This window comes from Hippopotamus amphibius, chromosome X (assembly GCF_030028045.1).
Source record: "Hippopotamus amphibius kiboko isolate mHipAmp2 chromosome X, mHipAmp2.hap2, whole genome shotgun sequence".
Lineage (NCBI taxonomy): Eukaryota > Metazoa > Chordata > Mammalia > Artiodactyla > Hippopotamidae > Hippopotamus > Hippopotamus amphibius.
In genome coordinates, this window is record NC_080203.1 from 104,744,926 (window position 1) to 104,769,707 (window position 24,782).

General features: G+C 34.9%; 1 protein-coding gene across 1 annotated transcript in view; it reads right to left on the reverse strand.

Moving 5' to 3' along the window:
- The window catches only part of CFAP47 (cilia and flagella associated protein 47), a 474,307-nt gene that overhangs the window by 384,859 nt on the left and 64,666 nt on the right, over positions 1–24,782 (reverse strand). The window contains exons 21-22 of the mRNA XM_057717674.1: positions 21,729–21,873; positions 17,551–17,645 (exon numbers count right to left, since the gene is read on the reverse strand). Of these exons, the coding sequence (XP_057573657.1) occupies positions 17,551–17,645; positions 21,729–21,873 (240 nt within the window). The remainder of the gene's footprint in view (positions 1–17,550; positions 17,646–21,728; positions 21,874–24,782) is intronic.

A 24,782-nucleotide genomic window follows, 5' to 3' on the forward strand; every position in this document is an offset into this window, starting at 1 on the left:
TCAGCACCATGAAAACAACCTTACAACAACTGCTTAAAGGAACTCCTCTAGGCAGAGAACACAAGACAAGGAAAAGACCTACAAAAACACAGCCAAAACAATTAAGAAAAAGGTAATAGGAATATACATATCAATAATTACCTTAAATGTAAATAGATTCAATGCTCCAACAAAAAAACAGACTGGCTGAATGGATACAAAATAAAAGACCCTTATATATGCTGTCCACAAGAAACCCACTTCAGATATAGGGACACATACAGACTGAAAGTAAGGGAATGGAAAAAGATATTCCATGCAAATGGAAGAAAGCTGGAGTAGCAATATTCATATCAGACAGTTTAGACTTTAAAGTAAAAACTATTACAAGAGACAAGGAAGGGGACTACATAATGATCAAGGGATCAATCCAAAAAGAACATATCACAATGGTAAATATCTATGCACCCAACATAGGAGCACCTCAATATATAAGGCAAATGCTAACAGCCATAAAAGGGGAAATCGATAGTAACACAATAATAGCAGGAGACTTTAACACCCCACTTACATCAATGGGCATATCATCCAAACACAAAATAAATAAGGAAACACAAGCTCTAAATGAGACATTTGACCATCTTGACTTAATTGATATTTATAGGACATCCCATCCAAAAACTACAAGATACACTTTCTTCTCAAGTGCACACAGAACATTCTCCAGGATAGAACACATCTCGGGGCATAAATCAAGTCTCAGTAAATTCTAGAAAATTGAAATGGTGTCAAGCATCTTCTTTGACCACAGCGCCATGAGACTAGATATCAATTACAGGAAAAAACCGTAAAAAATACAAACACATGGAGATTAAACAATATGCTATTAAACAACCAAGAAGTCACTGCAGAAATTAAAGAGGAAATCAAAAAATATCTAGAAACAAATGACAATGAAAACACAACAACCCAAAACCTATGGGACACAGCAAAAGCGGTTCTAAGAGGGAGGTTTATAGCAATACAGTCCTACCTCAAGAAACAAGAAAAATATCGAATAAACAACCTAACCTTACACCTAAAACAATTAGAGAAAGAAGAACAAAGAAACCCCAAAGTGAGCAGAAGGAAAGAAATCATAAAGATCAGAGCAGAAATAAATGAAAAAGAAATGAAGGAAACAATAGCAAAGATCAATAAAACTAAAAGATGGTTCTTTGAGAAGATAAACAAAATTGATAAACCATTAGCCAGACTCATCAGGAAAAATAGGGAGAAGATGCAAATCAACAGAATTAGAAATGAAAAAGGAGAAGTAACAACGGACACCACAGAAATACAAAAGATCATGAGAAACTACTATAAGCAACTACATGCCAATAAATGAGATAACAGGGACTAAGTGGATAAATTCTTAGAAAAATACAATCTTCCAAGACTGAACCAGGAAGAAATAGAAAATATGAACAGACCAACCACAAGCACTAAAATTGAGACTGTGATTAAAAATCGTCCAACAAACAAAAGCCCAGGGTCAAAAGGCTTCACAGGCAAATTCTATCAAACATTTAGAGAAGAGCTAACACCTATCCTTCTCAAACTCTTCCAAAATATAGCAGAGGGAGGAACACTCCCAAACTCTTTCTACAAGGCCACCATCACCCTGATACCAAAACCAGAAAAAGATGTCACAAAAAAAGAAAATCACAGGCCAATATCACTGATGAATATAGATGCAAAAATCCTCAAGAAAATACTAGCTAACAGAATCCAACAGCACATTAAAAAGATCATACACCATAATCAAGTGGGGTTTATCCCTGAGATGCAAGGATTCTTCAATATATGCAAATCAATCAGTCATACATCATATCAACAAATTGAAGGATAAAAACCATATGATGATCTCAATAGATACAGAAAAAACTTTTGACAAAATTCAACATCCATTTATGATAAAAACTCTCCAGAAAGTGGGCACAGAAGGAAGTTACCTCAACATGATAAAAGCCATATATGACAAACCAACAGCCAACATCATTCTAAATGGTGAAAAACTGAAAGCACTCCCTCTAAGGACAGGAACAAGACAAGGGTGCCCACTGTCACCACTATTATTCAACATAGTTTTGGAAGTTTTAGCCACAGCAATCAGAGAAGAAAATGAAATAAAAGGAATCCAAATTGGAAAAGAAGAAGTAAAATTGTCACTCTTTGCAGATGACATGATATTATACATAGGAAACCCTAAAGCGTCTTCCAGAAAACTGCTAGCACTAATCAATGAATTTAGTAAAGTAGCAGGATACAAATGAAGGCACAGAAATCTCTTGAATTCCTATACACTAACAATGAAAAAGCAGAAAGAGAAATTAAGGAAACACTCCCATTCACCATTGCAACCAAAAGAATAAAATACCTAGGAATAAACCTGCCTAAGGAGTCAAAAGACCTGCATGAGAAAACCATAATACACTGATGAAAGAAATCAAAGACGATACAAACAGATGGAGGGACATACCATGTTCTTGGGTTGGAAGCATCAACATTGTGAAAATGACTATCCTACCCAAAGCAATTTACAGATTCAACGCAATTTCTATGAAATTACCAATGACATTTTTCACAGAACTATAACAAGAAATTTTACAATTTGTTCGATAATCCAAAAAACCCCGAATAGCCAAAGCAATCTTCAGAAGGAAAGACAGAGTTAGTGGAATCAGGCTCCCTGACTTCAAACTATACTACATGACTACAGTGATCAAGACAGTATGGTACTGGCACAAAAACAGAAATATAGATCAATGGAACACAACAGAGAGCCCAGAGATAAACCCACACACATATGGGCACCTTATCTTTGATAAAGGAGGCAGGAATATACAATGGAAAAAAGACACCCCCTTCAATAAGTGGTGCTGGGATAATTGGACAGTTACATGTAAAAGAATGAAATGAGAACACTTCCTAACACCATACACAAAAATAAAACAGATTAAAGACCTAAATGTAAGGCCAGACACTATAAAACTCCAAGAGGAAAACATAGGCCAAACACTGTATGACATATACCAAAGCAAAATCCTTTTTGACCCTCCACCTAGAATACTGCAAATAAAATAAAAAATAAACAAATGAGACCTAATGAAACTTAAAAGCTATTGCACAGCAAAAGAAACCATAAACAAGACAAGAAGACAACCCTCAGAATGGGAGAAAATATTTGCGAAAGAAGCAACTGACAAAGGATAAACTTCCAAAATATACAAGCAGCTCATGCAGCTTAATACCAAAAACGCAAATAACCCAATCCACAAATGGGCAGAAAACCTAAATAGACATTTCTCCAAAGAAGACATACAGATGGCTAACAAACACAGGAAAAGATGCTCAACATCACTAATCATTAGAGAAATGCAAGTCAAAGCCACAAGGAGGTATCAACTCAAACCATTCAGAATGGCCATCATCAAAAAATCTAGAAACAATAACTGCTGGAGAGGGTGTGGATTAAAGTGAACCCTCCTGCACTGTAAATTGGTACAGCCACTATGGAGAACAGTATGGAGGTGCCTTGCAGAACTAAAAATAGAGTTACCATATGACCCAGCAATCCCACTCCTGGACATATACCCAGAGAACACCATCATTCAAAAAGACACATGCACTCCAATGTTCACTGCAGCACTATTTACAATAGCCAGGACATGGAAGCAACCTAAATCTCCATCAACAGATGAATGGATAAAGAAGATGTGGCACACACATACAATGGAATATTACTCAGCCATAAAAAAGAATGAAATTTAGCTATTTGTAATGAGGTGGATGGACCTAGAGTCTGTCATACAGAGCGAAGTAAGCCAGAAAGAGAAAAACAAATACTGTATGCTAACTCATATATATGGAATCCAAAAAAAAAAAAAACAAAAATGGTACTGATGAACCCAGTGACAGGGAAAGAATAAAGATGCATATGTAGAGATCAGACTTGAGGACACAGGGTGGGGGGCTCAAAGGGGAAGCTGGGATGAAGTGAGAGAGTATCACTGACATATATACATTACCAAATGTAAAATAGCTAGTGGGAAGCTGGTGCATAACACAGGGAGATCAACTTGATGATGGGTGATGAATTAGAGGGGTGGGATAGGGAGGGTGGGAAGGAGTTGCGGGAGGGAGGGATATGGGGATATATGTATAAATACAGCTGATTCACTTTGGTGTACCTCAAAAAAACAAAAAGAAAAGAAAATGTTAGTCCATTTACAGCTTAAAAAAGTATTTATAGTCATTTTGGAAAAATTTTCCAGTTTTTTAGAAAATTAAATACATACTTATCCCAGAACTCCTAACCCTAAGTGTTTACCAAAGAGAAATGAAAGCTTATTCATACAAAAACCTGCATGCAGATATTTTCAGTGGCCCATTGTGCAAACCGGAAAACAAGCCAAATTCCCTTCATAAAGTGAATGGTAAATGCATCCAATAGTTTTCAAGAATAAAATGGAATGAACTATTGTTCCACAGAATAATATAGATGAATTTCGAATGTATTATTCTAATTGAGAGAAGCCAGATTGATAAGGCAACATAGTTTATAATTTCATTCATATAATATGCAAGTGAAAAGGCAAAATTAAACAAACAAAAGGAGATCAGTTTTTGCCCTGGAATGAAGGTGGGGAAGAGGGTGACTACAAACAGGGACAAGAAAAATTTGGGAGAGATGATTTTCTATGAAATATCCAGAATAGATAAATCCACAGAGACTGAATGCAGATTGGTGGCTGCCAGGAGCTGGTGGGAAGAAGGATGGTGAGAAAGTGCTTAATGGGCAAAGGGTTTTACTTTAGAGTGATGGAAATGTTTTGAAATGAGATAGATGGGGTGGTTATACCGGATTGTGAAGGCACTGAATTGTTTACTTCCAAATGGTTAATTTTATGTTATAGAAATTGCCACCCAATAAATTATCTTGTAAAAAATAAATGAAGGAAAAATCAATCAGAGGTTTCCAGGAATTCCCCAGATATCCACCATGTGATGATTTCAAGATTCTAGAGAAATAAAAAATAAGTTTTAAATAAAATGAAGAGCTAAATAATAAAAAGGGTATACTTACAACTTGACATGCATACTACCCTACTAGGCAAACTGTTGGGCTTTCTTTTTCTTTCTTTTTTTTTTCAGCAGTAGCTGGCTGCTATGGTGTGAAAATATCCCCCCAAAATTCATATATTGAAATCCTAACCCCCAAAGATGACAGAATGAGGAGATGGGGCTTTGGGAAGTGCTTAAGCCATGAGGATGAAGTCCTCATGACTGGGATTAGGGTCTTCTAACTATTATTAGTGCCGTATAAAAGAGACTCCAGAGAGATTCCTAGCCCCCCTTCCATTCTGTGAGGACACACAAAGAAGTCTGCGACTCAGAAGGGGGCCGTAACCCCACCATTCTGGTGTCATGATTCTAGACATCCAGCAACCAGAGCTGTGAGAAATAAATTTTGCTACTTATAAACCACCCAGTCTGTAGTATGTTACAGCAGCCTGAACAGACTAAGACAATGGCCACGTCACTGCCAATTCTATCTCCCACCATAGAATCTTTTGTACATAATATGTTCCTGTAACAGAATTACAGAAGCATAAAAATACTGTAACGTTTTATTTTCATGGATGTTTCATTTTTTTTTGACAAATCAGAGCAAGCAACTCATTCCCATGGTAATCTTTTTCTGCAGTGATACCAGCACACAGATGTCAAGGAGTAGATTGAATAAAGATATAGTTCATGTACAGAAACTACCCTTTCATATTTCAGTTCTTAAAACAAAACAAAACTTTGCTTGATCTTATTCCTCCTGGAATTTCTCATTATTAATCATCAATGTCCAGAGATTACTAGGTACTATGAGTAAGGGGGAGTGGTAAACTCACATAATACAAAGTTCAGAGAAGCAGCCATTTATAACAAAGCCCATCTAGAAAAATCAACCCAGTGAGCAAGTGAGGCTTTCAGAAAGCATCACCTCTAGAGCCACACCCAGATCCACAGGAAAGGCTATATAAGAATTAGCATCTTAGAGATAGTCATGCTCAAAATATGAACAAACAATGAAGGGAAATGAAGCCCAAAAAACATCAAGGACTTATGTAAGTGTAGGGATCCTAGAGGGCAGAGGGGAAGGGAAAGAAAGCCAGGTGGGAGGGAGCTTAGAGCTAGCAGGGATGAGAATCTATTCATAGAGGGCTCCACTTTGGGGGATGACAGAGGTAAAGAGTCTTGCGTATTGAGTCTTCACTTTCACTGGGTCTAGCACTGTGTCCCAAGATCAGGGATGACAGGAGTGGAAGACTAGAGTGATGGGAGAGGTTTAACACAGAGCATGACAGTGGACTTCATTTAAGAATGTCTATTACTGTTACTGATGATGATGTTAGTAATTAACAAAATAATTCAATGTAGTGATCTCAGCACTTAACTGTCTCTTGTATTTTAAGTATGAAGCCTTTCTCCCTCCTGAAACATATATGTTTTCTAAAATACTGTGATGAATTCACAGGGCTAAGAGCCAATCCCTACCTTCTCTAATTGTCAATTGTGTTATGTGGGAAGACATATGAACTTGCCTTCTCTTAACACGTCTTTACAAACAATTTACAAAAAATGTGTTTTTATCCAAGGTAGCCCTATAATTACAAAATTGAGAGGGTCATGATTTCTTCACCCGTGTAAGTCTTATCCCTTCAACAAACCTGTAAGTCACAATACTTTTTTTTTTACACAGAAACTCAGTGACACATTGAGAGAATCAAGATGAGTTCTAACTTTTGTGACCCCACTGAGGTAACTAATGAAGAGGGAAAACTTTGAAAATTTTGTGATGTGTGTTAGTCTATGTGTTTTCCTAGAAGATGTCATTCAAACAGAGGAATACCTCCAGTTGAAGAAAGATATTTTAATGAAGAAAAGATTTCAGTCCCTGGTCAGTGTTGGTAGAAAAAAACGCTTATGAATAGAAAAGGGGCAGGTGTCATTCAAATGTCTTCTCTTTTACTACTTGAAGGATTGTTCTTAGCTTCCTGTAACAATGACTGTAAATTGAGAATAACTACTGTGAAATGTTTACCCAAAGGTTGCATATCCTTAAAGGGCAGACAAAGGTCTGGTGTAAAAAGAAGAAACAGTGAACAATTTTCACTCATTTTCAAGAGCTTTAGGGCAAATATAGAGCAGCAGAGATGAGAGCTGCAGAGCAACAGAGCCACTAAAGATTAACCAGCCTATGCCACAGGGCAGAATCTGGGCCAAAGCAGCAGGAAAAGTAAGGGTAAAATCTATACCAGCACTATCAAATACAAATTTCTGTGATGATGGAAATGTTCTGCACTATCTAATAGCCATATATGGATACTGAGAACTTGAAATGTGGCTATTTTGACTGAGGAAATAAAATTTTAATTTAATTTAATTTTAATTAACTTCAGCTTTAATTTAAATATCCACATATGGCCAGTGCCTACCATATAAGGAAGCACAATGCTATACACTGACCCAGAAGACATGTGAGTGGCCCACAAGGAAAGGAGGGGCTTGAGCGACTTAGTGTAAACAAACGAGTCCAGTCAAGGATGCCAAATATAAATGCAGTTGTCCACCAGCAGTTTTGATTGTACCCAAACCTGGTGGAATGTAGGAAAGGAAGGGTTAAAACTACTAATAAATCAAGTCCTTTACTGCTGATTTCACATTTTCCTGCTACATAGGTCAACCAAGAGCGCACCCACTGGCAATTTACATCTACATACATACAAACACACACACATACACACAAAGACAGATAACTTACAAGTAGCTATAAATATAGTAGAGGACATCTGAAATGCCGGGAAACTAGATAATCAATCTGCCTCACTGACACAAATTTAGTGAGCAAAATCTCACAGGGTGTGCTGTCTCTGCAGGGTTTTTTATGTTCTACTTATTGTTGGACTGAATTACACTTCAATACACTACGTAAGTCTCCCTTTAAACCACCTAGCAAACACAGAACAATTCAAAATCTTAAGCAATGTGCAGCACTCCAGAAAACTATAAATATATATAATTTATTTCAATTTTAGAATCAAATTTAGAGCCCTAGAAGAGCCACAGTACAAATATTAAGAAATAGATTTCCAAGTTTTTAATTGTTGAAAGTGTTAAATAGTAAATTGGACTCAATAAATATCAAATTGCATATGCATCCTCTGAAAAAAGTCACGTAACATTTAAATTGGATTATGTATTTTTCCTTATTTTTAGTGACCCTTAAGCTAAATGCTTTTGTGGATAAAGGATGACATTAAAAACATAGTATATAATTCCACTGTATGAAAATATAAAATCACATTGACTTATTAAGAAATAACTTGATCTCAGCAAAACTAAAAACCTATAGATTAAATTACTGTTCAAACTTATTTTCCTTATTGAAGAATTTGTGTTTGTGTGTGCATGTCTGTCTGCCTGCATACCTCTGTACACATGAAAGATGCACATGTAGGCATTAGGTAAGAGAATGATATACTTTAATGCTTCAAACTAATAACTTGTCACAAAAGGTTTATTTTCTTTTAATTTTGAGGTTTTGTTTTTATCAAAATTATGAGTACATACTTGAGGAAATAGAACAAAAATAATCCTACAAAGCTTATTATGAAAATCAGCATTCCCTTCCCTCTGCCATTGTATACTCACACAGACAGACATACACACACACACACACACAAATCCAGATGCAATCATTTTCAACTCTCCTAGTTATTTCTTTTGGATTTACCTCAACACAGCTAAATAACCTACATACAGTGTCATAAAACAAGCTTCAATAAATTTAAATCTATTTAAATAATACAAAGAATATTCTCTAATCACAATGTAATTATATTAATACTAAATCGCGGAAGAAAATTTGGTAAATTCACAAATATGCAGAAATTAAATAACACCTTAAATAACAAATAGGTCAAAGAAGAAATTACATGAGAAATTGCAAATTCTGATGAATAGAAAACACAAAATACCAAAACTTTTAGGATATGGGTAAAGCCATGCTTAGAGGAAAATCTATAGCTGTAAAACCTATACAAAAAATTACAAAAAATCTCAAATCGATACCCTAACCTTCTACCTTAAAAAACAAGAAAAAAGAAAATTAAACTCAAAGAAAGCAGAGGGAAGTAAATAATAAAAGATAAAGTGAAAATGAACAAAACAAAAAATCAAAAACAGTACAGAAAATCAATCAAAAGTTGAATCTTAAAAATATCAACAAAGTGGACAAACTTTTAGATAGGCTAAGATGAAAGGTGAAAAAATTTAATAAAATCAGAAATGAAATAAGGGACATTACTACCTATCTTACTGAAATAAAAATAGTAAGAGAACACCATGAATAATTATATGCCACCAAATTAGATAACTTAGACAAAATTTCTCAGGAAGAAATAGAAAATTTGATCACCTTTACACATGAAGTAGGGAGAAGGTGGTAAAAAGGTACAAACTTCCAGTTACAAGCTAAATAAGTCCTGGGGAACTAATACACACCACGGTGACTCTAGTTAATGACCCTAGTTAATAGTCTAGTATTGTATACTTGTACTTGACAGCTGCCAAGAAAGCACATCTTAAAAGCTCTTATCTCAAGGAAAAAAATTGTAACTATATGTGGTGATGAATGTTAACTAAACTTACTGTGGTAATCATTTCACAACATATACACATATCAAAATCAATGTTATATAGCTAAAACTAATACATGTTATATGTCAATTATATCTCAATAAAAAAAAAAGAAACATGGAGGAACTTCCCTGGTGGTCCAGTGGGTAAGACTCTGCATTCCCAATACAGAGGGACTGGGTTCAATCCCTGGTCAGGGAACTAGATCCCACATGCACGCCGCAACTAAAAGTTTGCACGCCACAACTAAGAAGTCTGCATACTGTAATTAAGATCCCACATGCCACAAAAAAGATCCCATGTACCACAACTAAGACCTGGCACAGCGTAAATAAAAAAATAAATAAAATAATTAGGGGAAAAAAGGGGAAAGCAAATGCTAGTCTCACAATTATAGGTCTCATTTAAAAAAAAAAGAAAGAAGGAAAGAAAGAAAGAGAAAAGACAAAGATGGAAGCTCACCTGGAAGAAGTATAGGGAAAACTATTAAAATATAGATGAAGCTGGGGGGTGGGGGAGTAGGGAAGAACTATTGGCCTTGGTTTACTCAATGGCAGTCGGAGTACTAATTCTACCAAAACAGAAAGTTCCCAAGAGAGAAAATATAAATACTAAAGGAACATCAGGTCATATCAGAATGAGCAATAGGAAATTAAACCAACATTCAATGGGCTGCATCCAAAGCAGGACATTAGACAGAGGAAACATATGAAATCTATGTAAAATCTAAGAGGCAATACTGACTAAGAAATAATTGAGAAATGAAAAAGAGGAACTCTCCTTTTGTTGCGCATGCTATAACTTTTTAATAAGAGAAATATATGCAAAAAATTAAAAACAGAAAGGGCTAAGCATGATTTGGCCTGACACAGAAATGCTATTCATGCTTAAGGACTGGGATCGCAGACACACTGTATCAAATAATAAAATCATGCCACTTTCAATGACATAGATTTGGTTTTTTGAGTTGTCTTGTTCAGATTTATATCTTTTTAATTCAAGATAGTATTTCCCAATATTCTACAAAATCCTTACAATTTCTGTCAATTTCTTTTCTTTCTTTCCATTGTACTATGGGTTATATTTTATTAGTTTCTCCAAATACCCTTGTATATATAATTAAAGGCTTAAGGATCTGGTAATTATCCCCCAACCAAACTTAATCCCAGAAGAAACAAACTGTGACTGCAAATTTCTCCCTATGGATATGGAAAATGGAAGAGAAAAAAAGGACCATATAAAAAGGGTCATCGATATTTTGATGATGGCAATCTTATGAAACTGAAGATTCTGAATGCTAATGACTAGAAGGAGTGTAATAAGCCTTAAGAAAGGATATGAAAATTTTGTCTATAGGCTAAAGAAATATATATTATTCTTCATCATGTTTGGATTCCTAACATGGTATCATGACAGGCCAGGAGGCTGAGGACCTAAACTTTTATGGTCTAAGCTCTACAGCTCACCAGCAGCTAGCCTTGACAAGTTCCTTAGCCTCACTGTGCATTGGCTTGCGCAATTGGAAAAAGGAGAAAAATCTAAGGTCTCAATGCTTGTCTTATTGGATTCATATGGAAATTAACTGATATTGGATATGAGGGCACCTTATAAACTCTAAGTACTATATAATTATCAATTAAAGGATTGTTATAATTTTAAAAATAAATATAAAATTTGAATAGATCTAATACATAGAATTAGTAATTTAGGAAACATATGACAAAGAAAAGCCCGCAATTAGATGACTTCAATGATCACTAATATATCACTAATTTAAAGAAGAAATAATACAATCCTTCACAATTCTTTCAAAAATAGAAGGGGAGAGAACACTTCTCAACTCATTCTAAGAAGTCAATATTACACTGATACTAAAACCAGACAAAGACAGCTGAAGGAAAGAAAATTATAGACCAATATCCCTTATGAATTGGGATGCAAAACTCCTCAAGAAAATACTAGGCTTCTGGGACTTCCCTGGTGGCACAGTGGTTAAGAATCCGCCTGCCAATGCAGGGGACACGGGTTCAATCCCTGGTCCGGGAAGATCCCACATGCTGCTGAGCAACTAAGCCTGTGCGCCACAACTATTGAGCTTGAGCTCTAGAGCCCGCAAGCTGCAACTATTGAGCCCTCGAGCCACAACTACTGAAGCCCATGCACCTAGAGCCCGTGCTCCGCAACAAGAGAAGCCATCACACTGAGAAGCCCGCACACCTCAACAAAGAGTAGCCCCTGCTCACAGCAACTAGAGAAAGCCCACGTACCGCAATGAAGACCCAACACAGCTAATAAATTAATTAATTAAAAAAAAAGAAAATACTAGAAAACTAAATCCAGAAATATATAGATAAAAAAAGATTATACTCCATGATCAAGGGAGACTTATCCTAGGAATGTAAGTTTGACTTAACATACAAAATTCAGTCAATAGAATGTACATATTAATAGACTAATAGGCAAAACCATGTGATCATCAAACTGCACGCAAAAAATTTTTTGACAAAATGTAACATTCTTTCATGATCAAAATACTCAACAAACTAGGAATAGAAGAGAACTTTCTCAACCTAATACAGGGAATCAACAAAACATTTTTAAAAATAACACTGCTAACATCATATTTAAAAGTGAAAAACATATGCTTTCCTCCCAAGATCAGGAACAAGATAAAGAATTATGCTCTTGCCACTTCTATTCAACATTGTACTGAAGATTCAAGAAATAAAGCAGTGAAAAAAGTAAAAGGTATCCAAATTGGAAAGGGAGAAATAAAATATTTTATTTGCAGATGGCATGTTCTTGCACATAGGAAATTCTAAGGAATCTACTAACAAATCATAAGAACTATGTGTAAGTTCAACATAGTTGCAGAAAAGCTAGATCAATGTTTAAAATCAATTGTTTTTCTATACACTTGAAATGAATAATCTGAAAATAAAACTAAGAAAACAATTCCATTTACAATACAATCAAAAATAATTATTTAGAAATCAGTTTTATAAGGAAAGAGGAAATTTGTACATTGACAACTACAAAACATTGAAAAAATTAAAGATTTTAAAAAAATGGAAAAACATCCTATGTTCATGGATTAGAAGAATTAATATTGTTAATATGGCCCTACTCCCCCAAAAGATCTAAAGATTCTTCATAATCCTTATCAAAATCCCAGCCAGATTTTTTGCAGTAATTGACAAGGTCATCCTAAAATTCATATGGAAATGCATGTGACACAAATTAGTTAAAAATACTACTGGAGGAGAACAAAATTGGTGGACTCACATTTTCCAATTATAAAAACTGTAAAGCTATCATAATCAAAACCTTGTGTTATTGGAATAAGGATGGGCATAAAGATCAATGGAACATAACTGAATGTCCAGAGATAAAATTTTATATTTATGTTTAATTGATTTTAGAGAGGAGTGTGAAGGCAATTTAATGTGGCAAAATAATATTTTCAATAAATGGTCCTGAGACAAATGAACATCACATGCAAAAGAATGAAACTGGACTCATATCACACATACACAAAAAATAATTTAAAATGGATCACAGACCTAAATGTAAAAGCCAATACTCTAAAACTCTTAGAAGCAAACACAGACTTGGGTTAGGTAACAGCTTCCTAGATATGACACCAAAAACACAAGTGACAAAAGAAAAATAGATACATGAGACTTCTGTCACATGTGTCTTTTATATTAGCAAATGATAATACCCAATGTGAAGAAGATGTGAAGAAAAGACAGCTTGGTGCCACGCTAGGATGTAAGCTTTCTACTAGAATCCCAAAGTCAAGAATAATGCAGGATACCTAGTAGGTGCCCAATAAACATTTGTTGAATGATGACGATTGGTAGAAATATAAATTGATACAAGTTTTGTGGTGACAATGTGGATATAAGTACCAATAACTAAAATGCACATAACCTTTCCTCATCAATTCCAATTCTAAATATCCAAAAGAAACAACAGAACAAGTTCTCAGAAATGAACGTGCCAGTTTATTCACTGCACTTTAATTCACCCATTGAATAAATACTTGTCTGATGTGTGCCAAAAATATATATTAATGCTACAAATATAATGTTGAACTATATACCATACTGTTTTCCTCTTTGAATAATAATATGATTGATGACATACAGCTATCTGACTAAATTAAGAAACAACATCAATTCTGGGTTAAAATTTGTGCTAAATTAGTATGTGAAAGATATTTCCCAACATGGGCTTAAAGCATATTGCTTCATAGGAAATTAGGAATAAGATAAGCCAAGAAAAATAACTGACCTTGTTCTAGAAATTCTAAACAATGTGATATAAGAAAAAAGTGGTTAAAATTAAAATTATTAAAATGGAAGAGACAACAATATTTGCAATCTATTACAGTATTTCTGAAAAAATCTAAAATAAATTGAAGGATAAGTAAAAGTAACTGATGTTTAAAGTAAGATAAATAGTTTACACCTCATCAACATAACTTATTTTCAAAATATTGATATGAGACCATAAAAATACATAAAACCCAGTCATTTACACTGTACAAAACAGCATAGAAAAATTACTTCAAAATATTTCACACTTTTGGTGAGTAGCATAAAATGCTTTAATAACATAAAAGGCACAGGAATATGTGTACAAATACAGATGATTGAACTTGGTGTACCTCAAAAAAAATAATAAAAAAAATTAAATTTCAAAAAAAAAAAACATAAAAGGCATACCTTACTTCTGAATATGAAGCTCAATTTTATACAGAAATCAATTTTACACAGAAATCAATTCTTTCTAAATTTTTCATTAATTTACTGCAACACAAATTAAAATTACCATAGAAGTTTTAGCACAAACTTGAAAAAAATGTTCCAAAGTTCATCAAGAAAAATGGCCAATAATATTTTTAAAAGAAAAGAATAGAGTAAAATTATCCTACTAGAGAGTTAAAAGAATTTTAGTAGTACCAACCAGGCCAAATTGTTAGCAAATAAATCATTACTGTTGTATGGTGGCTTGTTATGCAAGAAGAATCACAGAATTTTAAATGCAATTTAAAATTCACCTTTCACCTATGAGATTGGCAGAATATTACATACACATAAATATACATAATTGATGCAACCTAGTTGTACAAAGAAAGACGACAATAAGCAACATTTTACACTGTTACTCATGGCTAATACTACTGGTATAACTTTTTTGAAGAGCAATTTGACAACAAATATCAATAGCCTAAAATATGTGCATAGAGTTTGACCCAATTATTCCACTTCTAGGAAGATATAATGAAAACATATAATGTGAAAACAAACAGTTATCTACAAGGATGTTTCTTACAGAATCATTTATAAAGCCAAAAAAAAAAGGAAAAATCTTAAGTGCACAGTAAGAAGGATTAGTTTAATAACCATAACACAGTTTAGTCATAAAATATCATCCCTAGAAAGTTAAATTGCATTTAGAATACCTGACGCAAAAAGCAATTCATACATTTAAATAATACCCTCAGTAAAAAAAAATGCAGGTTAAAAATGTTTATAAAGTATTATTTCATTATAATTATAGATGTAGAAATGTAAGTATAGAGATAGAAGGAGAAAAAACAAAGATACTTCAAAATACAAGCAGAGGTCATTGTTATGTATTAGGATTTATTTATTGTTTATTTTTTCTCTCTGCTCTTCTAAACTTCCCATTTAATTTTGACAATAGACTTTAATAATCAGGAGAAGAATATCATTGATATGCAAGATTGAAATATAAGTTCATGCTGAGAAAACTTGCGAATGGTTAGGATACATGAGAGTTGAGTAGGCTTTGAAAGATATTAAAATACTGTAAAAATTTAAAAGGTAAACATCCTCTGAATGTCTTCAAATAACTTGTTAATTATGCTTTTGTCTGAATTATAAACACAAATCACAGATCGTATTATTCAACAAACAATTGTAATACCTTGACAATATTTCATGTACTTCACAATCCTTTGCTGAAAAGATAGAAGGAAAATCTAAATAATACGTATATTTTGATATCATCTGATAGCCTAAATTAGGCCAAAGGAAATTATTACAAGGATGACTTTCACAAAGAGCAAAGAGGGGTTTCCCTGGTGGTGCAGTGGTTAAGAATCCACCTGCCAATGCAGAGGACGTGGGTTCGATCCCTGGTCCGGGAAGATCCCACATGCCACTGAGCAACTAAGCCTGTGTGCCACAACTACTGAGCCTGCGCTCTAGAGCCTATGAGCCACAACTACTGAGCCCACGTGCCACAACTACAGAAGCCCATGGACCTAGAGCCTGTGTTCCACAACAAGAGAAGACACTGCAATGAGAAACCCGTGCACCACAAGGAATAGCAGCTCCCTCTCTCCGCAACTAGAGAAAGCCCACGCGCAGCAATAAAGACCCAATGCAGCCAATAAATAAATAAATAAATAAATTTATATCAAAAAAAAAAAAGCAAAGATGTGTTCTCTCTCTTCTGGATAACCTTGCTAAACAGTATCTATCTAAATGTCACTGGTTCATGAATGTAGATGAGTAATTATTACACGCTAAACTTGTGGAAATCAAATATAGTATGGTATACATCTTAATGTTGTGTAATACAACTTAATGTTGTGTATAAAATTAAAATTTTTCATTTTCTTTAATATCAGAAAAGTACGCTTTGATATCTCATCCATTATGTTGGTCAAAAACTAGAACAGACAAAAGAGTGAACTCTGTAGACAATATCATTCCATGTGAACCATGTGTGCACAAAACCTACAAAATACATCCCAACTAATGTACTGCACCTAAGAAGGAAAAATTAACATTTAGCATTTTCTTAAATCTGAACACGTCCTTAAATTTTCTTCACCTCTTCCTCCTGAAAGCTAAATAACAGCTATTATTGTTCCTAAAATAAGATTTTAATCTCAGTAAACTCTGTAGTTTAGTAACATTACTAAAAAATGGATTATTAAAGATGTACCTTGTTAGCATTCAATACACCTTATTGTGTTATTAATTCCTTTCATTTAGTTAATTCTAATCTACACCTGTTGGGTACAAGACATCATGCTAGTTATGCTGGGATATAAAAAATGTTTTGACATAAGAGTCTTATACTCTAATTGCCATATAGCAGTTTGATTCTTGTTTGGGAGGATGTGGCAACATGCCTTTCCATATCATAGGTAGCAAGATGCTCTCTCTTTGGCGCTTCTATTGCCTTCAGAGCAAAACCATATCAGAGATTGTCCGTGAAATTTTGCCAGTGGTATCCCTTTCTCCTGGGCACATTCTAGGAAAGGTTTCTTCTTTGATTTTCTTAGTTTGTTGTTTTTGTTGTCATTTTTTAAATCACCAAACATCAAGGGACACTACCCAAGAACCAGTGTCATAGCAATCCCTGTTAAATCTTCACAGCATGTCTTTGGTGATTTCAGGTGATGATTCCAAGAACATCAAGCATGCCCCACTCAAATACAAGTAGAAAGCACATGCTGGCTCAAATATAAGTGATTCCGGGATTAGCCTCAACTTTCCTCTCCTTTACAACATGTCATATCTTGAATTTTCTAAAGAGCATAACTGAGACTACAAGACCATATGGTTCCTTGCGTGCGCCCTCTGCACCTGTAGATATACTGCAAGCATGAAACCAGACACCTCCAGTGATCACTTTACTGAATTAAAGGGTATATCCAGGCATGCTCACAAGTAGAAAAAAGACCCACTACAAATAGAGCTTAGGTGATCTTTGATAGTTTCTTAGTTAGGATTATCTTAACTCCACAACTCTTTAGTAATATAAGTAATAGAAAGCGGAACTTACTTCTTTGGGAGAAAATACTAGGCCACACTCCTGAGATGTCTCTTTCTCTAATTCCAAGAAATATATGTGAGGAAATGCAGGGTCTGTGAATTCCCCTATAAGGGCAGAAAAAGGACATTTTTGTTTAAAGCCAGAAATATAACTAAGATACTATTGTTAAATGTGGAAATGAAACCTTGGGAAACCTCATCAAAATGTTCACAACAATCAAAAAGCAGTTGCTGAAACTTCTATGCGGGGCTGCATAAGTTTGTTAGGTTAAGGAATCGCTCTTAATGCCAAGATGCTAATCAGCAAAACTGGAACAAACATATATCAAATCAGCAAAACAGAGACGCTAAATCTATTTTTTAAAATCTCCAAAGTTCAAGAATGATATCACAGTCATATTCAGATGAATATAAAAAGGTATAAAGGCCAAGGTCAAATAATTGAGTGAATCTGAGGTCTGAGAAAGTTGAGACTTCCTCTCCAGTGAAGATGGAGCAGGGCGGGCCCAGATCTCCTCTGATGCCTTCAGAGAGGATTCACAAAGAAGATAAACACAATTTTATACATGGAAACTTTTCAACAAAGTGGTATCACTCCAGATACAAAGGCATTGGGTGGAGATACAGAAACAATTGTCAAATAGTTACAAAAAATTCAGGATTAGAAATCATAACCACTTAAATAAACTTCTAAAATAAGTTCCTGAAAGATCGAATGTTTACTACAATAGAACCTCTGTCCTCATCTAGACAATTCTAAAAATGCCTTTTACCCCCTAAACTTTTCTGATTAATCCAAGGAACAATAATAACTTCAATTACCCCTATGTGGAAATAAACTTAAATAACTCATTTCACTCTCCTTCATTCTACTCAATTTCATTCAACTTGACATATGATATAAAAACAAATGAACAAAAAGGATCCATTAAGTGTTTATTATCACAGACATGTTTGTGATGTGGGAAAAATACACATATTATACAGCAAAGAATATCCACCTAGAATGGATATATATCTCAAATATATAAAATATAAAAATAGATATTCTTAAATATATTTTAGTATACATAAACATATAGATTGTAAAATGCAATAATCCAAGACAGCATCAATAAATATTTCTTGAGTGCCTATAATGTGCAGAGTACTATATCAGACAACTCTAAGCAGAAAACAAAAATTGGAACTATAGTCCTTGACCTCATGGAGCTCACAGGGTAGTAGGGAAGACAATAAGTACAAAGCTGTTTCTGATACAAGGTACAATTTGGTTCGTGCTATAATAAAACTTACCTAATGTCCTAAAGCAGCAAAAGTAAAAAAAATAATTTCAACCAACTGGATGGGGTAGGAATGCAGCTAATGATTCATAGGACGTAGGAGGTTGATGCTAATTTATAAGAGAGGGTGGGATCTCAGGCAGCAGGAACAGAAGAAGGGGAACTAGCCTAGGAGGAAGGAAGCCCAGTGCCACTGGGAGGAAATGTGTAACACAATCTGGTTGCAGTCAAGACAGCTGATGCAGCCTACCATGGGAGAAGTGACTGGAAAGACAAAGTGGAGTCATAGCTAAACGGACCTCAGTATTTCCTCTCCCTTAAGTCACTCCTGTCCTGAAACAATCATGTGAAAAACCAAGTCTAATTTGTTACAGAAGGATATTTATGTTTTAAGATACTCATAATAATAAAATATATTTTCAGGACATTTTAAGTATAAACTTTATTGCAAAGTATTAATAATTATTAAGATCAACTTATGTACATCCTAGACTGTGTCAGCAGCCTGCTGTTGAGAACCACTGCTACTGGTAATAGGAAACAACAAAGCTTTTCAAGCAGAGGGCAGATGGGATAAGATCTTTGCTTGAAGGAGATCACTCTCTGCTATAGGTACAAGGAGAAAGGCCTGGAGGTAGGGAAAGCACTTTAAAAGATGATGCAGTGGCCTAGAAGGGATGTTTGAGCTAGGGCTAAGGCAGAATCATGGAAAGAAATGCATCTTGCTGAATAGCTTTGCAGAATAACCAGGAAGAGTCTGTGATACATTCACAAGATGCACGAATGCATATGAGGCAGAGTAAAGTGTTAAGGCACCTAAAGTTTCAACATCCAGATTTTTCAAAAATGAATATAAATTTCATATGGATTTCCAACTGCCTACCGTTATGATTCCTGGGCTATTCCACAGTCCCCTCAAAGACAGCATGGTCTCCTAGACCTGTTCCTTCTCTCACATTATATCAACTATGAATCGTCCATCCAATCACCTGCTTCTTAAGAGTCAAAAACAGAGTGATTCAAGACTTCCTCCTCTTCCCGAATACTCATGTCCACTTGGTAACCAAGTCGGAGCATTTCTAATTTCTCAGCATCTTTGTACTCTCCTCCTTCCTGTGCCCGGTATCAATGCCTCAGCTCAGGCTCTCATCACTTCTCACCTGCATGGGCAACACACCTAACTGATATCCCTGTCTCTGGTCTTGCCCTTCCCATACCCACCTTTTCCCCCAGGCCACTTTCAACTTTGCTCCAAGAGGAAAATTAGTGAAGGGCAAGCCTACTCACACCACTACCCGGATATCAATCCTTAAATTGTACTGCCTAACCTTTAGGATAAATGTCCAGAAAAAATCATTAGCTACCTGAGTCTCACTTGCCCCTCCAGTCCTGTTCCTCTATACTCTAGATAGTCCAAACTAACTGCCATATTGACTCATTTCTAGGCCTTTGCTTGTATTCTTTCATATCTCTTTCTCTGTATCTCTCCTTATTCTTCTAAATCCAGATTAGGCATCAACTTCTCCAAGAAATAGTTCTTATTGATGATTCTCACCTAGTTTCCCTTAACATATGCTTCTTAGCACCATGTACTGACTTGTCTTGTAGCATCCACCATGCTATACTATTAACCTGATTCTTTGTCTCTCTCTCCTACTGTTATATAGGCAGTCTCCATTTGTCATTTAGATCCAATAGCCATCTTTCTCTGCTCTCCTCCGTCCTGACCTCTAAAGACTGATTCATCTAGGCCCCTTGCTCTTCTGTCTCTGATTTGGTTCAACCACAGGGAGATGCAAGCAAGGAATCAGAGGGCAGGAGGTATTTATGCCCTCACTTCTTCTCTGCCTTGGCTATAATTCTGGCAAGAACTGCATTTTTTTTTACAGTTATGGCTTTTATTAGATGGCCTCTCTTTCATACTTTCACCACTCACAGGGCTCCAATATCTTGCCTCCTCTTGCTCTTTCAGGACTAGAGGTAGAAACAGCTTCCATCCCTTGTAAGTTTCTTTTAACCTGGCTCCCAGGTCCATACATAATTCCTTCATTAAATCATCTTCAGTTAAATGCTTTAAGTGAGTCATTTGTTTACTACTAAGAGCCTGATTGATAAACTTACTATTAACTTTTGGAAGACAAGTAAGATGTCTTATTATCTTTACAGACTCAAAGTCTAGTATCTGGCCTATAGCTGGTATTCAACAAATATGTACTGAAGAAGAAATGACTAAACCAATGGCTGGTAAACATTTTTCTGTAAGGGTTTAGATAGTAAATATTTTAGGCTTTGCAAGCAATATGGTTTCTATCACAAGTATTCAACTCTGCCATTATAGTATGAAAGCATTCGAAAACAATATACAAACAAATGACTGTGACTGTGTTCTAATAAAACTTTATTTATAAAAAACAGGTGTCAGGCCAGATTTGGTCCGTAGACCTTAGTTTGCCAACACCTGGAGTAAACAAATGAAATACATCTATAAAAGTGCATTGTTTTTGAACTTAATTTAACATAAAGATACCTAATATATATGTAAACACAGAGAGATAACACTAAAACATTTACCTGAAATTCTTAAGCAATTAAAATTAGCAATTAATTTTATTTTCATTTATAGTATATACTTATATATAACATACTTAACCTACTATATTAAATCAATTAATAAGCACAGTTATATGTCATGCATTATCAAAGCCTTCTGATATTAATATAGATGTATTTCTAGAAATAGAACCATGATGGGTTTATAGGATATAACAAAAACATGCACTGAGTCATTAAAAATATTTAAGAATAATTGCCATTGGCTTACAGTATTTGCTTAACATTATTCCTTAGAGCAAACTTAAAACTGTTTTATTTTTACAATAATATCATCATGGTATAAAGTACATACCTGATTTGTCTTTAAAATTCATTGAAAAACCTTCAAAGTTTTCCAGATTAAACTCTATTCTTGCACGTGTTATACCTTTGTTTTTTACTAAAAATGGAATAATCTGGGTAGCACCAACATAGGTGCCACTGAAGTTAAATATATCCTAAAATATAAAAAAAGAAATAATAATTATAAGGTAGAGTAAGATTTATGAAAATAATGTAAACTAAAAATTACACGGCAAGACAGTAGTTCTTAAAAGTCCTCATTATAAGAAAAAAAACTAAGTATGTTTGGTGACCGATGATAACTAGACTTACCATAGTGAACATTTCACAGTATGTACAAATATTGAATCATTATATTGCACACCTGAAATTAACATAATGTTATATGTCAACTACACCTCAATAAAAACTATACTCATGTTTATCAAGTACATTATTAACAGTAGTACTCTATAGAAATCAGTTACAGTTTCCTTCTTGCCCCTCCCTCCTGTATTTAATCCGTTACCAAATCCCATTATTTCTGCCTCTTTCACCTCTTATCTTTACTGTAATTGTATAAAGTTAGTAACTCATCACTTTTCATTTCATTTCTAGATTTGGACTTTCTCCAATTCTCCCTTCCACAACTAAGTCACAATTAAACTAATTGAAAATCTGACCATATCACATCCTGTCTTAAAATTTGATGATTCTTCAACAGATGAATGGATAAAGAAGATGTGGCACAAATATACAATGGACTATTACTCTGCCATAAAAAGGAATGAAACTAAGTTATTTGTAGTGAGGTGGATGGACCTAGAGACTGTCATACAGAGCGAAGTAAGCCAGAAAGAGAAAAACAAATACCGTATGCTAACTCATATATATGGAATCTAAAAAAATGGTACTGATGAACCCAGTGACAGGGCAAGAATAAAGATGCAGTTGTAGAGAATGGACTTGAGGACATGAGGGGGGGAGGCAAAGGGGAAGCTGGGACGAAGTGAGAGAGTAGCATTGACATATATACACTACCAAATGTAAAATAGCTAGTAGGAAGTTGCTGCATAACATAGGGAGATCAACTCAATGATGGGTGATGCCTTAGAGGGCTGGGATAGGGAGGGTGGGAGGGAGTCGCGGGAGGGAGGGGATATGGGGATATACGTATAAATACAGCTGATTCACTTTGGTGTACAGCAAAAACTGGCACAACAGTGTAAAGCAATTATATTCTAATAAAGAGCTTAAAAAAATTTTTTGATGATTCTCCTCCATCTAAAGGACTATGTCGAGCTTGTTAGCAGGGCTCATAAAGTTCACCATGACCTTTCTCTGCCTCATGTTCCAGCCTAGCTCCACTCTCACCCTATGACTTCATATTTCAGCAAGCTGTATGACTTGTCATTTCCAACCAATACCTGATGCTTCTACCTTCTGTGTCTTTATCGAGGTGTCTCTTCTGTCGGGAAGGTCCTTATCTAACTTATAATTGCCTTATAAAATACTATGCATCTTTCAAATGCCAGTTGGATAAGCCACAATTATTTACAATGTAATCGGGACTACTTCTGTTCCTTATGTTTACTTACATTATGACATCACAAAGTCTGTTTATTTGTTTATTTATCTATCCTAGTGGACCTTAAGTCTCATTCATTTTTACATCCCTAGCACCCATCTGACATCTAGCTTAAAGATATAAGGAATTTTTATTGAATGTATCTTAACTTTAGCTTATATGCCAGGCATGTGCCTAAACCAGAAAACTCTGTAGGATTCCTTTCCTGGTAGAGTAACTATACACACCCTTCAGTGCCTTAGTAAAAGAATCACATACACCTTTAATAGAGAAAGAGGCAACAGTATCCTAATGTTGAGAAAAACACGGCATTAAGGTTAACTGTCCACTATTTGCTTCACTTAAAATATCAACCCAGTTCTACAGGTGAAATTTGTAAAATCCAAAACAGGTTGTGAAAGTTCGATGCTTCGTATATGCAAAAAACACTCCTTTTATCCCATTCTGGTCTTTCCCATAGGCTCATTTGGGTAAAATTTCTTAGTTGCTAATAAGACACACAGTCAATGCCACACAGTTATCAGATGTATTGCTAACAATATCTGGTAATACTAGAATATTGTTTAAAAGGTAACTAGGCAGCAATGTTTAAAAATCCAACATAATTAAGAAATATTGATAAATATATATTAACGTAAAGTCCTATAAATTACTCACTTGTACCATAACATGCAAAGCCTGCCACAAATATCTTTAGGACTAGGAAATGCAGCATTAAAAGTTTCCATATTTGTCTAACATTGTTCAGGGAGGGATACCATAGCAATGGAAAAAAAAAGCACTCTGGATACTCCAGGAATCACCATTTCCTTAGACAAGCTAGCTTAGTATCTGCCAATCTATCTGGACTTACCATGCCTTCAATGCTGAATAAAATAAAGGTTAGAAAATTATAACTTAAAGCCTAGAATTGTGGTGATGCCGTCAAAGTGCAGGCTAGTGATGAGGCCCTACCTGAGGAAACCAGCAGCCTCATCAATTTCTATTCAATTTAGTTCAGCACCAGGATAGTACTAGGTGCTGAGGATAAAAAAACAAAATGGCAGATAACCTGAAAATAATATGACAATTGCTACAATGGAGACGTTCCCAGAGTTTAAGATGTTTGTAACATCTTATAAATGTCACAAGGGAGGGGCATATGGGCTTGGTTTGAGGGATCAGGGAAAGTTTGTTTAGGTAGGTAAGACCAGACCTAACTCTGAAAGCCTGGCCAGAAAAAAAAAATGCATGTATGTGCACTCTATCAACTGTCGAACAAAATTTTATCAGGGTACAGAACAATAATTCAAAAAATAAATTTGATTATAGTTCAGAAAATGCAAATCAAGACCACAGTGAGGCATCATTTTATACTTAATAGACTGGCAAACACTAAGTCTTACAATACAACTTATGGAGCAACGGAATGTGGATCAATGGAAACTTGAGAAGAAAATATGGCAATTATCTTGTGAAGTCAAATATGTACATAATCTGTATCTCAGCAACTCCACT